Raw genomic sequence first — 25898 nt, 5'->3', positions numbered from 1 at the left:
GTCTCGAAGGAGTCATATGCCGCTCTTACCTCATGCTTCCCTGCTTTGAACCCCTTCTGGATGATGGCAGTCAGGCTTTCTTGCTGCTGTTGAGGCACGGAGTCCACGAAATCTTGGATTGCTTCCATAGATTTCTTTGGTACTGGGTCATATATAGTTGGTAGGCAGCTACACAGGATACCAACATGGAGCCTTGGAAGATTTTTCAACCCAGTCCATCCAGGAACTTCTGGTCTTTACCAGGGGGAGCTGAGGAATGCGGACGCAATTGCTTGGCCTTCTTCTATGCGGATTCCACCACAACAGATTGATGAAGAAGTTGTGGTTTTTGAAAACCTGGGGCATGTAGCACCAGGTATGTTGCATCTGTTTTCCTGTTGACTGGTGAAACAGTGCCAGGATGCTCCCATAGGCGGTGTAGGAGATCCAACAGGACTTCATGCACTGGAATGGCCATAATTTCCTTGGGGGCAATCAACAAACCGTAGAACCTCCAAGGTCTGGTGACGGGTGTCCTCTTCTATCACCAGGTTGAAGGGAATGGTTTCAGACATTTCCTTGATAAAGTTGGCGAAGGAAAGGGTCTTAAGGAGGAGACCGCCATCTTTCCTCTGGAGGAGAAGGCTCTGAGAGCAAGCCCTCTGATGTGGAGGTATCTTGTGTCCACATCCTTCCATGGGTCATGGGAGTTCCTGAAGGAGGGAGAATGTCTAACATTCCAGGGCACGTAGGCATTGATGCAGGCCTTGATGGCTTCAATGGAGGGTGTAATAGCATTGATGGAGGCTTCAATAGAATCGATGGCATCGAGGGGAATGGAGGACGTTTAGGCCACGAGAGCCCGATGGACCTGGAGCTGGAGTCGGACTAGAAGTTGTGTTGTCTTCCTCTGAGGAGCCTGGAATAGTTATCGGGAGCTGCCGAGGTCTTGATGGTCGACTCGGTGCCGATGGAATGGGCTGAGTAGGGAAAGCACCGATGAAAGTATCGAGTCGGTCCAGCAACGGTGCAAACATCGATGGTTCTGGGGTCGGTGCTGGTATGGGAGCCAGCATCAATGGCAGTTGCAGGCTTCGGAAGGCATTGAGGACTGCCTGGCTGACAAGTATGTCCAGTTCCTCCCTGAAAGCTGGTGTGAATAGCGCAGCTACAGGGGGAGGCAGGCTAGGCTTTACTGGCCCTTCCACAGGAGTTTGTGGAGGCTCAGTACCCGGCACAGATATCGGTGGGGAACGCCTCGGGGTCTCAGGTGCAGAGGAGGCTGGGGGCTCCTCTCCCCAGACTCTCTTTGAAGGTGGCTCAATGGCCATCGATGCCGGCACCGGGTGTGGGCTCACATCGGTGCCTGGTCCGATCTTTCCCCGGCACAGAGGATGATGCTACCGATGTCCCAGATTGGCGTCGGTGATGCTGCTCCCGGCGAGGGTTTGTCGATGGATGGATGTTTACTTGCCAGTGATGACTGGGCAGAAGTCGATGGAGTTTAACTTTATTTTGAAGAAAGATTCCATCTTGTCAAGACGGGCTTGTCTGCCTTTTTGGAGTCATTTGGGCACAGTCAGGGACACCGGTGGACATCGGGCGATGGACCCAGGCACAAAACACACACAGTGTGAGGGTCCGTGATCGACATTGTTTGGAACACTCTGGGCACTTCTGAACCCGGTCACATGCCGAAAAAAAAGGGCGCGAAACGGTCGGTGACCTGTGGGAACCGATTGGTAAGGCGGCAAGAACTGACCGGAGACACGGGAAAAGTACTCACTGATCATCGGAGGGAACGGAGCATGATGGGAGACCCCTGTTAGGGAACTTTTAAAGAAGTAAACTTCAATTTTTCTGTGAGGAAAAAAGGTGAGAGAAATCTCAGAGCTCCTAACCTGTGAGGCAAACTGTAGCGTGAAAAAAAAGAGACTGAAAGGAGAACCCTGTGGCCACAGGGATTATGGCATGCTGAGCATGCTCAGTGTGCCAGTCAAAGTTCTAAAAACTTTGACAAAAGTGTTCCGTGCCAGGGCTCCATCTGATGATGTCACCCATATGTGGGGACTACCATCCTGCTTGTCCTAGGAGAAATGCAATTTGCATGTATAAATTGGCTTTTGAAAATTGCAGTTTTACGCACACAACTCCTTTGAAACTTCACTCCACAGGACTGAATTTTCAATCATAAATGCTAGTTTTGTGTGTTTAAATCCTTTTGAAAACTACCCCCTAGGGAGGATAATTTTCAAAACTGCTTGCGTGTGCTCATTTGTACATGTATATGGGTGTACACAAACTTGCTATTGTATTTATAAGCTGCGCGGATACAACATGTGTAGATTATAAAATGTGAGTACAAATCCTTGCATATGTAAAATCATGAGCTGTGCAGGATTGGACTTATCTAGAAAAGTAGAGGCAGTTCTCTGGATAAATCTGAAAGAACTACTTGGCCATCTATTGTAGTGCCAAATTTGGCCATCTAAGTAGCAGCAAAGGCGTTACTTAGGCGAATAAGCTGGAATTTAGTCAGAGAAGGGTGTGCAAATGATATATCTGCATATTTGTACTTACAGTTTTAAAGGAATACGTGAATAGATTTTACTCGCTTTATTTAGACACATTTATCCCATAGGTCGGCTTTTTCACGTGTATGTCAGAGGATCTTCTAACATGGGTGCAGCAATGCAATAACTAGTTTTACCAATTAGTCTACCAGCTCACCCAGTCTGTCTGCAGATTGGGAAAACCCTCCTGGCTCTTCAGCCTGACATCCCCCATTTCACCAGAGTCCACAACGAGTCATTTTTTCACTTTTAAGATGTTTATGATCACTTATGCCAATAAAAATCAGGTGTAAATATAATGAGTGTAAAGGACTTATACGTGACACTTTGGCAGGCAGTAAAATATCAATTTACATGCATAAAGGTTGACCCCTCCCTGGAATGCCCTTAGCCCGCCCCATTTTTACATGCACAAATTTACTTGCAAACCCTGATTTATGCGTGTATATTGTATTTTTTTTTAAATATCATATGCTCACATGTTATGCTATTTTACATGCACATGTGCTTTTTTGTTTTTTTGTTTTGTTTTTTTTTTAACTCGCACCCCTTTTGAAAATTCACCTTTAAAGATCTAAAGGCCAAAGATTAAGACAGTAACTTTTAAACCTGCACATGTGCTCACATTTGCACGCATACGTCAGCCTGCATCCAGGGACGCAGTCCTTTTATAACATATGCGCATATGCATGCATGTTATAAATAGCCTGGTCATGTGGACACGTGCACTAAAGTTAAGTGGGTGCAGGCATATGTGGGCAAATCCCGCTTCTACCACGTAAATTGGGGGGATTTTAAAAAGGCGTGCATGCCAATGCTATTCCCAGTTTTACCAGTTCGTCCCCAGTTTGCTCAGTTAAGAGGACAGGTTCTCCAAACCCTAAAGTTTAAAACCTTCACTTCCCCCAGATAGCACAGAGTCTTAAAACCCTGAAGACCTGCCTAGTTTTCTTTAATTTTTAACTTACACGTCATCCAGAGCAGAAGTAAATTGACATGGCAGGGAACCTCGACGCGTGCTGGATCACATCAGTATTTACATGCACATCTCAGGTTCATGCCCTGAAATGCTCATGTCCCATCCAGGCCAGTTCCCACCCCTTTTTGAAAACTTTTGAGAGGTGCATGCTGCGGGAGATATGCGTGTAACATTACTTCCCATATCTAGGGATCCATGTTTGTCATCTGAAGTTACTTCTCCCATGCAAGGTTCTCTCTCACACAGGAACTGGAGATGTCAATGTCTACAGCCATTGTGAGCAGGGGGACATTATTAATTACTTTTATATCAGAAATGAATAAAAATGTGGCCTTCCGTTCATAACATTACTACAATCTTCAAAGCCTTTAATGTGGGCAAAGAGTGATTAACCTGTATAAAGTGACCACCTGAAAACTCTCTTCCCTCAATGCCACTAAAAGCATGTGTGTTGCTGACTCCCACGTCTACTTTTAGCAACATTTAGAGAGGGTGTGTGCAAACTGGAGGGAGGGAGATAACGTGCATAGATTGAACATTTTCTTTTACATGGAAAAAGTGCCAATGCAAAAAGCAGTTGTACAAGCACTTCCTTTAGAAGCCTGGGGCACAATTTGTGGGTAATAAATATTCAGGGACTTTGTCCCAGTATGAACAGATTGAAAACTGCTCTCTTAATGATTTATGCGTTATATTGTTCCCTTTTTTTTTTGTACGATGCAAGCAAAAAACTGAAGAACATTTTAGCCTTCCATCTTGAAGCTGGGAGCCACTTTTGCTCGGATATATCTTGCTAAATGTAGTGTTTTGTATTAAATTATTTAAATATATAATTAATATTATTTAAATAAGTAAATAATTTACTGTGTGTTTTTATCTTAGTTTACTTTGCTTGCCTCTTTGCTGCCATTTTATGTTTTATATTTTTGTGAATGTAAACTGCCTAGAAAGGGCGATAGGTGGTTTATAAACTATTTACATAATAAATAAATAGAAATGTTAACTATTTATTCTGGGAATCCAGTTAACTTTTCAGAGCTGCCTGGAAGCACAGCTCATCATTCTAAGTGTCACCCTTTAAGCAAAACCAGAGCTTCTGTTCCCTCAAGAAGTCTTAGAAAAAGCATGAGCCACTTGATTTGGCAGGTTTATTATTGGTTGCACTGTTTTTACAACATTGATGGCTTTTAAGTTCTGTAGAGGTCTTTGCCTTTTTGTTGTTTCTTTTATTAGCGCTCTGTTTCCATTTGTGCAAGTTTTGCTCAAGTCCTTGTTCCCCTTTCTTTTTTGTGGATCACTTTTAAGGATTATAAGTGATACTTTTTGCTCTTTATGATTATTTTCATTTGTTCATTTTTATTTGTACAATCTATGGTGTATGTTTGTTTATAATTCACATATTTATAAATATAATACACTGAAAGTTAAAAAAAGTGATAATGTGAACTGACCCTCCCTAGATAAGGTAAAAAGGATACAGTGTAATCCCAGATTTTGCAGTTTTATCTGATGTGTTTGATAAAAATCCATGATCAGAGTTTCCATGACTTCTTGAAGATTTGAAACTGTTCAGATCTGTCTGAATATGCATCTTCATTTGAATCATCTTCATGTTGCTCAGAGTCTGAATAAAACGGTTCACTTTTCTGAATGCAGTCATGTTTCCCTGAGATACCTTACAATCTCCACCACCTAGCAAATGAATTGGTCTCGTGGGAAACATCTGGTTGTTTGCCCAACTCTTATCTGGTTCTTCTGCTTCTTTACTTGCCGAAGATACAGTCTTGTTGGAATTAACACTGTCTAATGATCTTTCCTTGGTAAAAAGACTTCTTGATGACTGTGAAAGCTGAAGTGGTTCTGAATCGTCTGTCTCAACATCGTCATCTGAACCTCCCAGGACTTTTCCCCCTAATATAGTCCAGTGTTTTCTGTGGAATAAAGATCATTGGTTCTAACGGTAACTGTATTGGGCGTATTTTTCTGATCATCTTGCAATAAATTGGATAATGGGTGGCTGCTGACAACTTGCTCATCTTTGAGGAGACTCTCAGTAGTCTCACATTGCTGTTCCGCACTTCCTGCATATGATGATGGTCCTCTAGGATCCTGTTCTGGTTCTGAAAGAATACTGGACCAAGGGCTGGTTTTATCAGTCATGGCTGTTATTTCATTCAGCGTTCTCGGTTCTATGATATCCTCTTCATAATCCTCTTCACTGCATGACTGGATTGCATTTTCTGGCTCCTCTGTCAGGTTCTCCCCAGCTAGCAAATTATCTTCCTGTCCAGGAACTGCTTGCTCTAAGAATTCAGCAAGCATACCTCGTCTACAGCTTGATGAATCAAGAGATGGGAAAGCAGGAGTAGATTCTGTGCATTCATTTTGGTTCATCATGTGCCACACATCTGTATTCTTTTGGTATTGGATACTTGAAGATTTGCACGACTGGATAGAATTATTTGAAGACTCCTTTGACTGGTTCTGTTCTACTGGCAAATAAGTTTCATTTCCAATGACTGCTTGTTCTTGAAATGTGGCAGCTGTATCCCTTCTAAAATTTAGTAGTTCAAGAGAAGAGAGAAGTGGCGTATTCACATAGGTGCTTTCTGCTTCCACTAATGGCTGATCTTGTTGTAATTCAGGTCTTGCATCTCTCTGGTACTGTATGAGTGGAGATGCTTCAGGTATGTTGAAAGATGCTTTGGTGTCTTTAGTTATTCCCTGTAGATCTAATCAAGTAAGCATTAGTATTAGTAAGTCTGAAATAAAATGGCTTCAATCATTTTCATATGTACTCATTTTTTGAATTTTATTGGTCTGGTCTAGTACATTTTTGTATACTGTGGCATCTGAAAGAAAATAACTCATTTGAATGAAAACAAGTTTAGATGTTGTGGACAGGGCTCAATAAAAAACAAAAAGCAAATAATTTAATACAGTGAATTGACCTATGTGCTGTGTATTCACCTGATCTGAATTTCTGTATTACAGGCCGTTAGATATAAAAATATTATGCAAGCAATTTTGACACCAGATTATTTTTTATGCAAGCCACACATTAAGAACTGAATTGCCAGTGGAATCATCATAGGCTCTGGCTCTAGATGACATGAAAACCCTGGGCATTCTCTCATTTTTGGTTTGTTTTTCTAAATCATAAGGTGAAATTACTTCTTACCTGATAATTTCCTTCCCTTGAAGGAAGGTAAGCTAGTCCACACCAGTGGTTATGCACTCCAACCAGCAGGTAGAGATGGAAGACAATGACTCGCAGACATCCCTCTCATATAGCTCACTACAGACATCAGCCGGCCAGTATTTTTTCTTCAAAAGCCAACCATGGACACTAAACAACCCTAAACTTTATTGCATCCTCCAATAATCATTATTTAAAACAGAACATTTGCCCCATTATATAATATTCAATTCTTTAATTTTATTTTTTATAAAAAAAATGGAATCACCTCTGCAACAATAGTCTAATAGAAAACTATTAAATGAATATTGTAGAATGAAACTCACTTACCAAGTACTGTGTAAGTCCATGCATATCCAAGATCCTCGCCATACAATACGTTTCTTAATAAGGATCTTCATACAACAGAAGAAAGTCAACCGTCTCAAGTCAGCCCAGGGCAGGATGGTGGACTGGCTTGCCCCTACGTCGAGGAAAGGAAATTATCAGGTAAGAAGTAATTTCATCTTCCTCTTCATCCGGGCAAGCCCTCTCAAGGGCCAAACTGTAAGAACAAAACTGATCCGGTTTGTCATGAAATACCGGACCCTGCCGCAGAAGCCCCCCGAACAGAGGAAGCTGCCACGGATCTTCCGCCAGCAGACGATGGAGGTTCGATATACCATGGCCCTGCGCGGTCAATCCGGGGCTACCAGGAGCACCAAGCCTGGATGCCGCGCTAACTTCTGTATAACCAATTGATTACGGACCATGCAGAAATGCACAGAGTAACTTGCCCCCGTGTCCAAGACTGAAACAACATTTCATTCCGAGTGCTAGAGCATCCCGGTCAGACTGTAAAAGCAATCACTTTTGCATTCTTGTGACTCGCCATCAGATCCAGAAAAGACCCAACCCCATCGCTCCTCGATGAATTGAAAACTTGGTGAACAAATTCCCATTCTCCTGGATCCAACTCGTGATGACAGATAGTCTACATGCACGTTGTCGACCCCTGCTATATGAGAAGCCGACAATGCTGAGAAACTGCTGTTCCACCTATGGAAGAAGGAGATCCATTTCCTGACAGACTTGCCGAATTCAAGTCCTCCCTTGATGATTTATGTAAGCCACTACTGGCGCATTGTCTGACACTACTTTCACCGCTTTTCCTTCCAACCGGCCTCGAACTGCAGAAGGTTACTGAATTGCTTGAGCTTCCAGCTGGTTGATGGACCAAGATGCCTCTTCGGTATCCCTCTGCCCCTGCGCTACTAGCTCCTGACAGTTGAGCTCCCCAACCTTGTAGATTTGCATCTGTAGTGACCACCAATCAGTTGGGAGTCTCCAACTCCATTTCTTATCCAGATGGTAACCACCAGAGCAACTGTTGTCTCACTTCAGGTGGCAAGGTCAACAGCACATTGTACTCCTGAGACTGAGGATTCCAGCAGGCTAGAAGGGACGTCTGCAGAGGATGCATATGCATGTGTGCCCAAGGAGTCACATCTATCGTTGTGACCATTGATCCCAGCGTCTGTAGGTTTAACCATACTGGCAGAGAAGGTGCCAATCTCAGTGCTTGGATCTGCCCCCAGTTCTTCTGAATGCGGGAAGGGACTCCAAAAGAAACACCTTGCCCTGAGCCATATTGAACCAGAAGCCCCAGATACACCAGAACCTGAGAAGGCTGCAAGTTGCTTTTGGCCAAATTTACTACCCATCTCAGGTGCTGCAGCAACTGAACCACCCTGCTGAATACCACCTGACTTCTCTTCATCGGCTCGGATTAGCCAGTCGTCCAATTACGACCAGAATTCCCCTCCTTACGGAGAGCTGCAGCCACCACCACCGCCATCACATTTGAAAAGATCCTGGGTGCTGTGGTCAAGCCAAAAGGCAATGCCTGAAACTGGTAATGGCAGTCTAAAACTGCAAAGCGCAAGTAACGCTGATGCTGTTTGCGAATTGGAATGTATAGGTATGCTTCCGAGAGGTCTAGAGAAGCAAGAAACTCTCCCCTCTGTACTGCCATGATGATTGATCTTAAGGTCTCCATCCGAAAATTGGAAAACCCGAAGAGCTCGATTGACTCCCTTTAGATCTAGAATAGGTCGAAAGGAGCTGTTCTTCATGGGACCCACGAAGTAAATGGAATAATGGCCTGTACCTTCCTGATCTTTTGGAACCAAAACCACAGACTTCATAGCAAGCAGCCTCTGCAACATGACCTGAACTACTGCCCGCTTTTCTGCAGAATGGCAAGGGGAAACCATAAAAGTGTCTGAGAGAGGACAGATAAGTTCCAAGGTGTACCCATCACGCCTCACTGGTTGGAAGTGATGTGGACCCACCTCTGATAAAATTGAGACAAGCTGCCGCCTATATCTAGAACCGTAGGATGGACCCCAAAACCTTCATTGGGAGGATCGAGGAGTTCCGGAGCCAGAGGCACCGTCTTTACCTGGCTTCTTTGCCGAAAGGATTGAGACCTGGCAAAGAAACGGGACTCTCTGATCACTCAAACCTCTGGAAGAGTGAAAATGCAGAGCGCTCTGAAATCGCCCCTTTGCAGACAAAAACCAGGGAGTAGATTTCCTGTCCTCTGTTAACCAAGGAAATTTGGAGTCTCCCCATCAATCCGCCATCTTCTCCAATTCTTCCCCAAATAATAAGCGCCCCTTAAAAGGCAACTTGGTGAGACTGGACTTTGAAATAGTATCAGTGGGTCAGTTTCACTGCCAGAGTAGTCTTTGGACAGCAATCACCGAAGTCATACCCTGAGTAGCTGTAATGTGCCAAATCATATTCTGCATCTGCAGCTCTCGCCTCCAGGTATGGGCCATTCTTGCCCAAAGTCTCCTGAACTTCCTGGGCCAATTGTAATCTATCCCTGGCCGCCATACAACAGCATGCAGAAATTTGGAGGTTCATAGCCACTGCCTTAAAGGCCTGTTTCAAAATTGCCTCAATCTTCCAATCCTGGGCATCTTTTAAGGCTGCACCTCCTTCCATCGGAAAGGTGGTACATTTGTCACCATGCAGACTAGGGCATCCACCTTGGGAAACCAGAGTGCTCCCTAGCTTTAGGATCCATAGGGAACAAACCCACTAATGAGCGACCCCCTTTAAAATTAGCCTCAGGAGAACTCTATTCCAAATTGATCAATTCCTGAACAGTCTTGTGCAGAGGAAAAAGTCAGGGCACCTTTCGCAAACTAACCATCACAGGACTCTTTTTTTGGATTCTGAGCTGCTGCAGACAAAGCCTTCTCACAACAAGGGCCTTCAAGTTCTGTAAAATCAAACCCTATATCTCATCTCTGTGAAGAACTGAAGCATTGTCCTGTGCAGCTCTGTATCTGGGGGAATCTCCCCTCCTCCAAAAATGCCTCGTTAGGATCCCCCATCAAGGATCCAGACTCTTCCCAGGAGTCTCCTGAAGGATCCGCATCCTCACCTTCTCCCCCAGAATGTTGTCCCCTTCTCTGCTGTACCCATCTGGGGGGAGGGGGAAGAGACGAGGATTCCTTTGACTGCTTCTGCAATCCTGAGAAGGGAGACTCCTCATGCAGATGTTCGTGAGATTCCACTTGGGACCCTTTCTGCTCACTACAAAAGCTTGCAGGCCTTTAAAAATTTCACCCATGACAAGATGGAAAGATCCATTGCCTGAGTAGAGGAAAACCCCTTCCAAGCCCTTAGGAACTGGCAGAAGAGGTGGTGGGGAAGACTCCTCACCTCCCCCCCATTAGGAGGAGCTGTGGCCACACTTCCCTACTGAGAATTTGGGTTCCCGAGGTCCCTGTAGGGACAAATTCCCTGCAGAGACATCCCCTTGAGTCTCCACACATTTCTGGCAAATGCTTAGCAATCTCCTGGGGCTAATCACCTGTATAAGACAGGCAGTGCAGATGTGCAGCTTTTTCCTGCACTGCTCTCCCGACGCCATCTCCACCCTGTGTGCACCTCAGCAGTACTGCTGCAAGTTCAAAATGGTGCCTGCTGCGTGGTTTCCCTGCCACGGCACTCCGGCCAGCTCGAAAACTAGCAGTTCGGCTCCTGCAAGCAACATGGCCCAATGCGGTCTTCTATTCCTAGCATAAGAACATAAGAAACATAAGAAATTGCCATACTGGGTCAGACCAAAGGTCCATCAAGCCCTGCATCCTGTTTCCAACAGTGGCCAATCCAGGCTATAAGTACCTGGAAAGTAGCGAAACATTAAGTATATCCCATGCTACTGATGCTAGTAATAGCAGTGACTATTTTCTAAGTCAACTTGATTAATAGCAGGTAATGGACTTCTCCTGCAAGAACTTATCCAATCCTTTTTTAAACCCAGCTACACTAACTGCACTAACCACATCCCCTGGCAAACAAATTCCAGAGTTTAATTGTGCGTTGAGTGAAAAGATTTTTCTCTGATTAGTTTAAATGTGCTACATGCTAACTTCATGGTGAGTCCCCTAGTCCTTCTATTGTCCAAAAGAGTAAATAACCGATTCACATTTACCCATTCAAGACCTCTCATGATTTTAAAGACCTCTATCAGCCGTCTCTTCTCCAAGCTGAACAGTCCTAACCTCTTTAGTCTTTCCTCATAGGGGAGCTGTTCCATCCCCTTTATCGTTTTGGTTGCCCTTCCCTGCCCCAACTCGGTGTGCGATTGCTGCTGCAGTCTTTGCCAACGTTTTGTTTTTTTTAATTCAAACTTTATTTGCAGCGCTGAAAACCGATGTAGGCAGCAAACCAGGGCAGGGAACAGGAAGAGGAGAGGAGGACCCAAACAGAAAGGAGAGGAAGAGAGACAAATTAACAGGGCTGAGCCCAAGGCTCCCTTACCCTACCGCACTCTCCCTACAGGAACTCTCCCTCTGGCAGGAGGGGGGCTGGGGCACCAGCCTTCACCTCCCTACTGTCCTGAGATATCAGACACTCAACTGAGGGAGGGAGAAAATGCTATCACCACAGGAGGTCAGAAAGAAAAATTGGTTCTTTCCTGCCAGTTTTCGTTCCTGTAATACCACAGATCACTCCAGTCAAGTGGGTTATGCATCCTTACCAGCAGATGGAAGCAGAGAATAAAACTTTGAGGCACTGCTACATAACAGAGTGCCACCTACAGCCCCCTCAGTATTGAACTGTACCAAAGCTAAAGAGTAGAGCCTATCACCCTAACTTTCAGGGCGAACAGGGAATTCAATGTTGGAACCCCTCCCCCCCCCCCCGACTTGGAGCCCTCCATGCTTCCAGAAAAAACAAACAGTACCCAAATCAACTTATTTACAATCTGTAAATTTCTGCAGTCCACACCAGGATATTCAGTATTTTGGCAGTAACAACGGGCTGGGTCTCTGGACTTTTCTGTTCATACCCAGATCAGTTCAGACAAGTGTGATGTACCAATGAACCCCTAAACTGGATGAGATCCCGAAAGACCTGCAGGCAGAACACTCTCACCAAAGGCTGCGTCTTCCTGCGCCCACACATTCAATCGGTAATGCTTGGTAAAGTAAGAAGCGTTGAAAACATCACTGCCCTACATATCTCCTGTGGAAATACCAACTGACACTCTGCCCAGGATGCCATCTGTGCTCTTGTAGAATGCGCTTGCAAGCCTACAGGCACCGTACAACCCTTACAAATATAAGTGAAGAAATGGCTTTTTTCAACCAGCGAGAAAATCGTAGCTTTTGAAGCCTTAGCTCCTTATTCACGCATCTGAACATAGAGGTGATCCAACCGCTGAAAGGAATTCGTAACCTTCATGTAATGCAACAGGGTCCTGCGTACATCCAATAGATGCAGCTCCCTCTCTGGTGGAGACACCCTAGACCAGTCCGGAAAGGCTGGTAACTCCACTGTCTGATTCAAACGAAAAGAGGAAAACCACCTTCGTCAAAAAGGACGACATCATCCGCAAAGTCACCCTGTCTGACTCAATCCGGAGACAGGGGGTACCTACAAGATAAAGCTTGCAGCTCCAAAATCTGCCTGGCTGAACATATGGCTACCAGAAAAACAGCCTTCTACAACAGATCCTTCAATGACGCTCCCCTTAAGGGCTTAAAGGGGCCTCACAGAGCACACGAAGTACAGATTGAGATTCTAATCCGGACACAACTTCCTTACCAGTGGTCATAAATGCTGGAATCCTCTGAGAAATCACACAACATCTGGATGGGAAGCTAAAGACCTGCCCTGCCCCCTGCCACTAAAGCAACCCAAGGCAGACACCTGAACCCGTACAGAATTATAGGCCAGACCCTTCGACAGCTCTTGCTGCTAGAAGTCCACTCACAGACAAGGGTTCCAGATGCTGCTGAAGGCACCAAGCCTCAAACACCTTCTAGACCTGAACATAAGCCATAGATGTAGGAGGATGTCTAGCCTGGAGTAATGTGGAAATGACTGTCTTTGAATAACCCTTTAAGCGCAACTGCCGCCTCTCAAAAGTGATCCTCCAGATCCAAAAATATGGGACCTTGCAGAAGCAACCCTGACAGGCAAGCCAACCAGAGAGGACTGGGAAGCGCATCTACGTGCCGCAATACGTGACTGACCAGAGGCCAAGGAGGAAACACATAAAGGAGGATCCCCGTTGGCCACAGACAAACTAGAGCATCCAGCCCTTCTGCTCAGACTTCCCTCCTGCGACTGAAGAACCTCGGAACCTGCGCATTGCCCCTTGTTGCCATTAGATCCAACTGGGGCATTCCCCACCTGGCACAAAGGCAATCCCAGGCCTTCAGGGATAATTCCCATTCCCCCAGATCTAACTGCTGCCCTCCTGAGGAAGTCCGCAGGCACATTTGTCCATGCCCGCTACGTGAGACGCTGCCCTGCCTTCGAGATGACACTCCGCCCCAGTGAATAACTGTTGAGCTTCCAGAGCCACCGCATGACTTGTTGTACCTCCCTGACGATTGATGTAAGCCACTGCTGTCGCATTGTCCCAGAAGATTCTTACCATGCGACCCTTTACCAGGTAAGAAAGGCCTCCAGGGCTCTGCGTACTGCTCTCGCCTCCAGGTAATTGACTGACCAGGTCATCTCCGCTGGAGACCAGAGTCTTTGCGCAAACCGCCCCTGAAACACCGCCCCCCAAACCTTGAGGCTGCCGTCGGTGGTCACTACTACCCAATCTGGGGCCTCCAAATCCACTCCCTTCTCCAAATTGGGATGGAAGAGCCACCACGAGAGACTGGATCTGGATACTCCCTGAAAAGGTAAGTGTAGATGAAACTCCTCTGACAATGGATTCCATCTGGACAACAGCGACTTCTGCAAAGGACTAAGTCCAATATGGAAGCCATATAGCCCAGAAACTGGAGATAATCCCAGACCTTTGGCATTTACAGCTGGAGCAGATGTTGCACCTGCGCTTGCAACATAAGAACATAAGAAATTGCCATGCTGGGTCAGACCAAGGGTACATCAAGCCCAGCATCCTGTTTCCAACAGAGGCCAAAACCAGGCCACAAGAACCTGGCAATTACCCAAACACTAAGAAGAATCCATGCTACTGATGCAATTAATAGCAGTGGCTATTCCCTAAGTATAATTGATTAATAGCCATTAATGGACTTCTCCTCCAAGAACTGATCCAAACCTTTTTTGAACCCAGCTACACTAACTGCACTAACCACATCCTCTGGCAACAAATTCCAAAGCTTTACTGTGCGTTGAGTGAAAAGAATTTTCTCCGATTAGTCTTAAATGTGCTACTTGCTAACTTAATGGAATGCCCCCTAGTCCTTCTATTATTCGAAAGTTTAAATAACCGAGTCACATCTACTCGTTCAAGACCTCTCATGATCTTAAAGACCTCTATCATATCCACCCTCAGCCATCTATTCTCCAAGCTGAACAGCCCTAACCTCTTCAGCCTTTCCTCATAGGGGAGTTGTTTTACCCCTTTATCATTTTGGTTGCCCTTTGCTGTACCTTCTCCATCTCAACTATATCTTTTTTGAGATGCGGCGACCAGACTTGTACACACTTCAACCCTCTGTCCACAGTCAGAAAAACCCTGCCTGTCCGAGTATCGAATCGCACTCCCAGATACTCCAAGGATTGGATTGGCCACCATATGAATCTTTGCTGCGTTTATCACCCAATCCAGAGAATGCAAACCGGATCATCATGTGCTGAATGGAGCAACCACACTCCTCCTTCGTCTTTGCCTGGATGAGCCAATAGTCCAGATATGGATGTACCAAAATCCTCCCCTTCTCCATAAAACTACCACCACCATCACTTTCTTGAGGATGTGTGGTGCCGTGGTTAAACCGAAGGGAAGAGTTCAAAACTGAAAATGCTGACCCAGCACCATGAACCGAAGAAACGTCTGATGGTCCTTTTGAATGGGAATATGGAGGTAGGGCTCTGTTAGGTCCAATGATGCCAAAAACTATCCTTTGTGAACAGTTGCTATCACTGTGCACATCGTCTCCATCCAAAAATGCGGAACCCGTAAGGATACATTCACCTTTTACAAGTCCTGAATAGGTCAAAAGGAGCCCTCCTTCTTGAACCACGAAATAAATGGAGTACCCTCCCTTGACCGTTAGGTCAATGGGACCGGAACTATGGCGTCCAGCATCAGTAACCTTGCAGAGTCCCCTTTACAGCTTCCTGTTTGCTTTAAGACACACAGTGTGACTCTAGAAAGACCTTCCTGACCTGTCGCAAAAATTCTAACGAGTAACCATCTCTTACCACCTCTAGAACCCACCGATCTGTAGTAACCTTAGCCCATTCCCTGTAAAAGTGGGACAACCTGCCTCCTTACCAGTTCCACGGAGAAAGGGGCACCTCTGGTATCATTGGGACGACTTTCCGCTACTGGTCCCCTGACCGGCATAGTCTCTGGTGGATCAGTGGGCCTCTCGAAAGGACTGCTGCCTGCCAAGACTGCTTCAGTTCCAGCACAGAGGTATCTTGCTGGAACAAAACTATCTCGAATCCTGAAAACGGGAACAAGGTGGGAAAACCTTCTTGTTACTCTTATCTTCCTGCATCTTATTTCCTTTGGACTCACCCAAAGTCTTCATCAGCTGATCCAAATCCTCCCCAAACAAGAGCTTCCCCTTAAAAGGGAGACTACATAAATGGCCAACTGCGCAACCATAAACGCCAATGGGCCGCCACCGCAGAGACCATGCTCCTGGCTGCAGTACGCACCAAATTATAGAGTGCATCCGCCACATAAGTCACCCCAGCTTCCCGGCACGCTGACTGTATGACCCTAAACTGTCGCGCCCATCAATCGCAGACGGCTGCGACCTCTGTTGCTCACCTCTATTTTGCCTGCTCCAGTGATTTCGAAGAGTCTTTCGGCCTTAGCTTACAAACGCCGCTCTCCCCATGAGGTATTTGAACACTACGCTTCCTGACATCCAGCGAATTAGCAAGGACTTCCGTCTTGTCTGATTCCACTCCTACGGAGATCTTCTCTTCGCAATACTCGTTCCTGACTATAGAAATTGGACTTAAGGTATCCGCTCCTCGGGGGCCTATTGTAATCTGGCTATCCGCTCCTCGGAAGGCCATCTCATCTGCAGGAGTCTACTACCTCTGTCTGTGAGTACCATCAGCTACCACCCTTGATGACAAGAACTCCGGCGTACCCCGTACCTCAGGCCACTACCGGGTGCTCTCTGTTACCTGCCTCATCTCTACCAAGTGAATGCTTTTGTTCTTCTCTGCTCCTCTGCTACAAGTGCTTCTCTCTCATCTCCACCTGATTCATGGCCTAACCCGCGCTGCAGGCCACTACCAGATTACATCTAAAAAGCATCTCCACTCCAGAGGAGCTGCCCTGGTGTAACCCGCTCTGCGGACCACTACTGGGAGGACTAGCTTCGCACCACTTCACTCCGGACTGAGTCTACACCCACCTAGTGGGATACCTACGTTCCTGTGTAATAAAAGATATTACTGTTGTCTGTCCATTGAGCCTGTCGTAGTGAGTCCCCACAGGGCTCCTTCCTGTGGGTGAAGCCAACTCTCACTACGACCCAGGGGTCCACAACCACATCGAACAATAACAAAAATGTCCCAGACGAAGCCTGCGCCTGAGCCTTCTGGACCCAGCACAAACAGACCCTCTGCATCTTGCTGCCACAGATCGCCACCCTCAAGCTTACCCTCCTATCATCTAGCCCTGCCATCATAGGGCCCGTGTTTGATCAAGGTCCACTGCAGCTCCTTATGGAACCCAGTGCATGTACATCTTGAGTCTGTATAGTAGGTGTCACTATTGCTAAATGGATGGAGGCTCGTTCTCTTCTCTGCCATGGGTGTTTGAGCTGTCTTTCCTCATCCTTGATAATGCTAAGGTCATTTGGACATAGGCCTACTGCCTACATCCATTTCCATCCAGACCCTAAAAGCACAAGGGCTCCTTTTCTTGTCCTAGAAATAAACTTTATTATTTGAAGGGAAAAAAAAAAGAAGTAAAATAGGTACACTTCCAACAGAAGATAACTGAAGTCCCACTAATATTGACACCCATCAACCTGGTGTGTGATATTTTATGGCACATTGGCTCAAAAATGTTCCCATTATAATTTTAACAAAACTGTTTGTAAGACTATATTACTAACTGGAACAGGGATTATTATTACTCCTTTTATTTCAGTAAGAAAACCCCACAAGAATTCAAACAAATTCAAATGTTATAATGCAATGTTCTAGTAGCTGCATTGGTCCTACAGAAAACACTTTTGGGATGAATTTTCATCAGGCATCCAATGACATCAGCTCCAATGTGGATGTGATATAAAAAACAAGATGGAACCAGTTTGTGTGATTGCTGCTATAATAGTGTTTAGGCAACTTTATTTAGAAATGCTGTTCTATGTAATGGCAGTGCCAAAAGTTCTGTATAATGTATAATGACACTGTCAAAAAGTTTTAGTTATCTGTAAACCGATACGATGTGCAAACGGCTATCGGTATATAAAAACCTATAAATAAATAAATAAATAAAATGCAGAAACAAGAGAGTTTCAACTTTTAATTCATTAATTTGATCTTTGTTAAAGAGAGGTCAATTAATTTTGGTTACCAAGAAGAGAATCCAAGCCATAGACCTGCCATGGAGAGCCTCAGACAGGGATTGAAAAATAAAACTTGCACTTGACGGATGATGTATGCAAATGACCCACTTCTCTCCATTAATTCAACATAAGAATGCTTCTTACCGTCAATCAAGCTGCCAACCTGTGAGACCAGCTGTTTGGATTTTTCCAGAAGATGCTGTGCATTCGTATCTAGGACAGCAGTCACTGACATTTGTTGACCATCAGGGGTCTCCTGATTTTTCTTTGGTAATCTATCATCATCCATGTGCAAGAAAGATCTCTTCAACTTCTGGTTGAAGTATCTCTGCATCTCATCCAGCTCGCTAAGGTTCCTTCTGCAAGGGTCAACGGAACACATCAGAGCTGCATGCCACAATAAATAGAGAGAATTTAAAACACTTTGGTACATGTCATTCTGGTGTTTACATAATTCTTTTAGGAGATAATTTTCAAAATACTGCATTATTTGCAATGTCTGTAAACCATTTCCCTTTGAAAATTAGCAACCATAAAGTACGTGCACTTTTGAACTCATCAAGTATGCATGTCACTCTATGCTTGACCTAACCACAGCGGCAGAGACTTGCCTTTTAAACCTGGCTAAAAGAATGCATGTTGTGGATGCTGCAGGGCAGAAGACGGCAATCTTCAGCTAGGGCATTTTGTAAATGGTTCTCTTAGTATCTGTAAAGAAACAAGGAGAGCAATATATTTCACGGACTCCCTAAAGGGAAGTGGAAACAGTACTTAAATAGGTAAAATGAAGTTTCAAAGAACCAAATGTCCCTAGCAATGCCTTCTCTTCAGAGATAAACTAGTTAATTTTTAAAGATGAAATGAATAGAGATATGTATACAGTAGGGGTGTGCAACCTTTCTTTGGAGAGCCATATTCTTGTTTTTTTTAATTTGGCTAAAACATTTAGAGAATATTCGTACACCCCCCATACACAAACATGACATATAACAATAAAAAGTGAATTTTAAAAGGGATGCGCATGCCAAAATCATGAGATATGCATGGATGTAAGGCATGCGTGTGTAAACTGATTTTAAAAGTTGGCCACATGCACACACAAGTCTTGGGTGTGCACATAGAAACATAGAAATGACGGCCGAAAAGGATTAGTCTGCCCAGCAAGCTTATGGTAATATCTGCCGCGTTGTATGGGTCACTCCCATGCTTATCAGTTTCCCAGACCGTAAAAGTCAGGGCCTTTGTTGGTTGCTGTCCGAGTCCAATTCCCTGTTACCTCTTGCCATTAAAGCAGAGAGCAATGTTGGAGTTGCATCAACAGTATGAAGGCTTATTGGTTAAGGGTAGTAACCACCACACCAGCAAGTTACCCCCAAACAATCTTTTCTTCATTTCCATCCTCTAGCCTTTAGGGATCCAGTGTTTATCCCATAACCCTTTGAAATCTTTCCTGTTTTCGTCTTCACCACCTCCTCAAGAAGGGCATCCACCATCCTCTCCGTGACAAAATACTTCCTGATGCTGGTTCTGAGTCGTCCTCCCTGGAGTTTCATTTCGTGACCCCTAGGTTCTACTGATTTCTTTGCAACAGAAAAGGTTTGTCGATTGTGCATCATGAAAACCTTTCAGGTATCTGAAGGTCTGTATGATATCTCCCCTGCACCTCCTCTTCTCCAGGGTATACATATTTAGGTCTTTCAACCTCTCCTCATAAGTCATTTAATGGAGACCCCCCACCATTTGGTCGCCCTTCTCGGGACCACATCCATCCTGTCTCTGTCCGTTTTGAGATACGGTCCCCAGAACTGAACATAGTACTCCAGGTGAGGTTTATCACCTCCTCTTTTTTTTTTTTTTTAACAGATTACTACTCTCTCTATGCAGCTCAGCATTCTTTTGGCTTTAGCTATTGCCTTATCACATTACTTTGCTGTCTTCAGATTGTTAGACACCATCACCCCAAGGTCCATCTCTTGCTCTGTGCACAACAGCCTTTCACCCCCCATCACATACAGCTCTTTTGGCTTACCACACCCCAGATGCATGACTCTGCACTTCTTGGCATTGAAATCCCAGCTGCCATATCTTCGATCACTGTTCAAGCTTCCTTAAATCACATCTCATTCTCTCTACTCCTTTCAGTGTATCTACTCTGTTGCAGATTTAGTATCATCTGCAAAAAGACAAAGTTTGGGCCGGATTTTCAAAGGGTTAAGCGCGTAACCGGTCATATGTGCGCCGGGCCTATTTTAAAAAAAGCCTGGCGACGCGTGTAAGTCCCGGGGCTTGCAAAAAAGGGCGGTCTGGGGGCGTGGCCAGAGGCCTCTGCATGGCTGCTGTACCGGGGATTGCACACCAGCAGTTGGCTGACATGCGCAACTTACTTCAACCCCAGTGCTGAAGTAAGTTTTGTAACAAAAAAAAGAAGACGAAAGAGGTAGAGGGAAAGGGCGGAGGAAGTAGGGGAAGGGAAGGGAAGGTGGGGTAGGGAACGGGGAAGGCAGCGTGACTCAGATTGGGCTCGGCGTGTGCAAGTGCACAATTGTGCACCCCCTTGCGTGTGCCGACCTCCGATTTTATAACATGTGCGTGCGCGCATGTTATAAAATCGGGCATACATGTGTGCGTGCTAGGTAGCGCGGGCACATGTATGCCTGTGCGCACCTTTTAAAATCTACCCCTTTACTTTCTATCCCTTCCGCAATTCGCTCACAAAGATATTGAACAGACCCAGTCCCCAACACCGATCCTTGCGGCACCTGCTCAACACCGCTCTCTCTTCAGAGTAAGTTCCATTTACCATCACACATTGTCTTCTGTCCGTCAACCAGTTTGCAATCAAGGCCACCACCTCGGCACTCACTCCTAAGCTTCTCATTTTATTCACAAGCCTCCTGTGCGGTACCTTATCAAAAGCTTTGCTGAAATCCAAGTAGATGACATCGAGTACTCTTCCTCGATCTAATTCCCTAGTCACCCAGTCAAAAAAGTCAATCAGATTTGTCTGACAGGACCTTCCCCCTGGTGAATCCATGCTGCCTCAGGTCCAGCAATCCTCCTGACTGTAGATAGTTCACTATCCTTTCCTTCAGCAGAGTCTCCATTAATTTTCCCACCACTGAGGTGAGGCTAACCGGCCTATAGTTTCTAGCCTCCTCTCTATTACCACTCTTGTGAAGCGGGACCACCACAGCTCTTCTCCAATCACTCGACATCACTCCTGTTTCCATGGATCTATTGAACAGGTCATGCAGCGGACCCGCCAGCACATCTCTGAGTTTCCGCAGTATCCTGGGATGAACCTCATCTGGTCCCATGGCCTTATCCACATTCAGTTTCATCTACCCCATCTCCAGATTCGGTCTTGTCAACTAGTAATAGTCCTCCTCCAGGGTCTTCTTTAGTGAACACTGAACTGAAGTATTTGCTTAATATTTCCACAATTTCTTCACTTCTCTCTACACAGTGCTCCTTGTCACCTTTCAATTTCACTACACCACTATGATCCTCTCTTCTTTCTCTGATACATCTGAAAACTGTTTTGTCTCCTCTCTTTACCTCTTTGGCAATTCTTTCTTATGTTTGAGTTTTTGCTTTTCTGATTTCTTTCTTCATCTCCCTCAGTTTTAACAGATATTCTTTCTTGTGTTCCTTTTTTTTTTTTTTTTTGAGAAAAAGGGATGTGGTTTTGGCATGGTGTGGGCAGGGCCAAGAGATTGCACACAAATTCTTATGCGCATGGGCACACACCCATGTCCAGTGCCGCATAACTTTACATCTGCTATGGAGGAGGTGTACATTAACCCCCCCAAAGCCAAGCATCGCTGAGGGGTTTAAAGGGTCTGGGGTAACCGAGGAGAGTATAGGCTAAAAAATAAGGGAGGGTTGGAGGACTTAGCTCTGCACTGGGCGAACTAGTTGACAAACTGGTGAAATTGGTCATGGCATGGATGTGCGCCTGTAATAAAATTCCCCCACTTATGTGACTCATACCTGGAAGTGCATGGCTGGGGGCGCCTATTTGAAAAATTGGGCGCACACATATGCACACCTAGATTATTTTATAATGTACTAAACTGTACTAAATACCGTACTAAACTGGTTCAAGTCCTTCCTTCAAAATAGGCATTACAAAGTCAAGATTAACAGCAAAGAATCCCCCCCTTTCATCTCTTCCCTAGGAGTTCCTCAAGGTTCATCTTTATCACCGACACTATTCAATATCTATCTTCTCCCCCTTTGCAATCTACTCTCTGAGCTGAAACTTACATATTATCTTTATGCAGACGATGTCCAAATCCTGATACCGATCACCGACTCGCTGCAAAAAACTCTTTTCCATTGGAATGCCTGTCTCATCCACATTAACAACCTCCTCTCAAAGCTTAATTTGTTACTTAACACCGACAAAACAGAATACATCCTAATCACACAAAATGGCAGCTTACCACTAAATAACGTTCAACAGCCAATCTCCCCTACTCTCTCTCCCAAGGTAAGAAACCTTGGGGTAATCATAGACAGCCAAATGACCTTCACAGGCTTCATCAACAACACAGTAAAGGAGTGTTATTTTAAACTCCAAGTTCTAAAACGACTAAGACCCCTCCTCCATTTCCACGATTTTAGGTCAGTTTTACAAGCCATCATATTTTCCAAAATTGACTATTGTAACTCACTCCTTCACGGCCTGCCTGATATTCCACTCAAACCTCTCCAGCTACTACAGAACGCCACGGCCAGGATCCTCACAAAATCCAATAAGAGGGACCATATAACTCCAATTTTAAAGAATCTACATTGGCTACCAATTAAGTTTAGAATCCTTCATAAACTACTAACAGTCATTCACAAAGCCATACATAACATTACTCCTCTGGATCTTACAATACCTTTGCAACTCCATACCTCGATCCGTCCAATTAGACTTGCCCAGAGAGGCACGCGTCAAGCACCCACCATCAAGACCTCTTTCAGTAAGAGAGCTATTTCCGCCTCGGGCCCCAAGCAATGGAACCTGCTCCCTCCTGATCTGAGGCTGGAACAATGTCCAATCACTTTTAAGAAGAGACTTAAGACTTTGTTGTTCAAACAAGCCTTCCCATAACCACTCACCTCAGCCTTGGTTCTTATCCCGCATCATGAGTAGACTATCCAACTTGAGGCCTTCACAGTCCTCCCCGATTTAATTTCCTTACTTTTCGCCCAAGTTATACAAACCCTATTCTCTATACTTGCTTCACCCATTTTATGTTTTCGAGGTTATTTCTACCCTGTTCATTGTTTTATCCAGGTTACTTCTTCCCTGTTCATTGTAAAACAAGACTTTGTCTATGTTATTTTGCTGGTTGTAATGTAAACCGAAGTGATAATTAATCTTGTTAATTGAACCTCGGTATATAAAAGTTATAAATAAATAAATAATGTACGCTCATACGTGCGTGCATTTTATAACAGCTTCGTATCTGGGCTCGCACAGACGCACACATGTGAATGTGCGCCTGCATGCACGACTGAAAGCTACCGTCTAAGAGTAATTTTCAAAAGGACTTCTGCAGCTAAAATAATACTTTATGTACAGAAATGGTTTTTACAAAATTGCTCATTTTTTACCTGCATTTCAGACAGGCATGTCTGTTCTCTTTCTGCAGAAGTTTATCTGGATTGAGTGGAGGCATTCCTGAGAGCAGAGGTGGGGGGCTGTTTAAACTTGTATGCATAATTTTGGTTTGTTTGTTTTTTTTTAAATAATTGGTGTAAATTTTCAGGGAAAATTTGTACAGACATTTTAGCAAGCTTAACTTGTGCGGGTAGATGGTGGTATAATGTTCAAAGTGGACTTATGCACATAAATCATAATATCATAAGAAATGCCATGCTGGATCAGACCAAGGTCCATTGAGCCCACATCCTATCTCCGACAGTGGCCAGTCTGGATAACAAGTACCCGACAGATCCCATAAAGTAGATCTACTTCTTGTTACTCACTCCCAAGGCTAAGTGATATGCTTTCCCAGACCACCTAGCTAATAATTGTTTATGGACTTGTCCAAACCTCTTTTAAACTCTACTATGCTAGTTGCCTTGACCACATCCTGAGGCAACAGATTCCATAATTTGTTAGTGCGCTGAGTGAAAAAGCAGAGTTGCTTACCTGTAACAGGTGTTCGCACAGGACAGCAGGATGTTAGTCCTCACATATGGTTGACATCATCAGGATGGAGCCCAATCACGGAATACTTTTGTCAAAGTTTCTAGAACTTTGACTGGCACCTACTGGGCATGCCCAGCATGGTACTAACCCTGCATCCAGCAGGGGTCTCCCTTTAGTCTCATGTATAGTAAAAGAGCATACGAAAAATAAAACAACAAATCGCAAGCGTACCCAACTCCTCGGGGTGGCGGGTGGGTTTCGTGAGGACTAACATCCTGCTGTCATGTGAGAATAGCTGTTACATGTAAGCAACTCTGCTTTCTCACAGGACAAGCAGGATGGTAATCCTCACATATAGGTGAATAACGAGCTGAGGATGCCTACGCATGTACCAAAAGCACCAAAGATGTGCAACAGGCACAACAGGAACAGGAGCGATTTGGAGAACGGGCAGCCTGAAATCCAGCAGGACGTGGTAGGAAGTTGGGTATTAATCTGAGAACAAATTGTGCAGAACTGACTGGCCAAACAGAGAATCTTGTGCACCAGCTTTGTCCAGGCAATAGTGGGCTGCGAAAGTGTGGAGAGAATGCCAAGTAGCAGCTCTACAGATGTCAGCAAGAGGTACAGATCCAAGGTGTGCTACCGACGTTGCCATTGCTCTAATGGAGTGCACTTTTTAGCGGAAGGCCTGCTTGTTGGTAGCAGAAGGAAATACAGTCCGTCAACCAGGAGGACAGGGTCTGCTTTCCCACCGGGATACCCAGTTTAATGTCATTGAAAGAAACAAATAGTTGGGTGGACGTCCTATGGTCTGCAGTGCATTCCAAGTAAAAGGCTAGCGCACGCCTGCAGTTCAAGGAATGCAGAGCCCGCTCACCTGGATGCGAGTGGGGTTTTGGAAAGAAAGCAGGCAAAACTATAGATTGATTTAAATGGAATTCAGAGACTACTTTCGGCAGAAATTTAGGATGAGTGCGGAGAATCACCCGATCATGAAGAAACTTCGTATAAAGGGGGTATGTTACCAGCGCCTGTAGCTCACTGATCCTGTGGGCAGACGTCAACGCTAAAAAGAAGAGCACTTTCCAAGTAAGAAGTCATAACTCGCAGGAGTGTAGAGGCTCAAACGGAGGTTTCATGAGTCTCGCTAAAACCACATTAAGGTCCCAAGCCGGGGCCGGTGGACGAAGAGGGGGCTTGAGGTGAAGCAAGCCTTTCATAAAGCTTACCACTAAGGGTTGTGTCGAAATGGAGATATCTCGTATATCTCGAAGGAAGGCGGCCACCGCACTGATATGTACTCTAATGGAGGAAATTTGCAAACCCGACTCCGAGAGATGCCAGAGGTGGTCTAAAAACTGAGTTGTGGGGCATGTAAAAGGGTCTAACTCTTTGGAAGAGCAACACATGGAAAATCTTTTCCACTTGGAATGGTAAGATTTCCTAGTAGAAGGCTTTCATGAAGCTATCAGGACCTGGGAAACAGAGTCCGATAGATTGAGAGGCTGTAAGATTAACCTTTCAACATCCAAACCGTCAGAGACAAGGCCTGAAGGTTGGGATGGCGCAACTGTCCGTCCTGAGATATCAGGGACGGCTCCGTGCCTAGTCGAATTTGTGGACACACTGAGAGGTCGCGAAGGATGGGAAACCATACCTGTCGTGGCCAGTAGAGGGCTATTAGAATCATTAGACCCCTGTCTCTGCGTAGCTTCATGAGAGTCTTGCTGATGAGAGGAAGTGGTGGATAGGCATAAAGGAGGCCTGTCAACCAGGAGTGGGCGAAAGCATCCCTTGGTGGAGTTGTGTGACTGCGATGTAGGGAGCAGAACGTCTCCAACTTTGCGATTGTGCACAGACACAAAGAGGTCGATGCTCGGATATCCCCACTTCTGAAATATCCAGTCTGCTACCGCAGGGTTGACGGACCACTCGTGGGGCTGAAACGAACGACTGAGTTTGT

General features: G+C 45.1%; 1 protein-coding gene across 2 annotated transcripts in view; it reads right to left on the bottom strand.

The window, feature by feature from the left end:
* Positions 1 to 25898, bottom strand: part of C2CD3 (C2 domain containing 3 centriole elongation regulator) — a 429817-nt gene that overhangs the window by 48147 nt on the left and 355772 nt on the right. For both annotated transcript variants that reach the window (XM_029602105.1, XM_029602106.1), the window contains exons 30-31: positions 17923 to 18137; positions 5010 to 6263 (exon numbers count right to left, since the gene is read on the bottom strand). In XM_029602105.1, the coding sequence (XP_029457965.1) occupies positions 5443 to 6263; positions 17923 to 18137 (1036 nt within the window). In that variant the 3' untranslated portion in view covers positions 5010 to 5442. The remainder of the gene's footprint in view (positions 1 to 5009; positions 6264 to 17922; positions 18138 to 25898) is intronic.

Source organism: Rhinatrema bivittatum, chromosome 5, assembly GCF_901001135.1.
Source record: "Rhinatrema bivittatum chromosome 5, aRhiBiv1.1, whole genome shotgun sequence".
In the NCBI taxonomy this organism is placed as follows: Eukaryota; Metazoa; Chordata; class Amphibia; order Gymnophiona; family Rhinatrematidae; genus Rhinatrema; species Rhinatrema bivittatum.
This window is presented reverse-complemented; position numbering and strand designations above follow the sequence as displayed.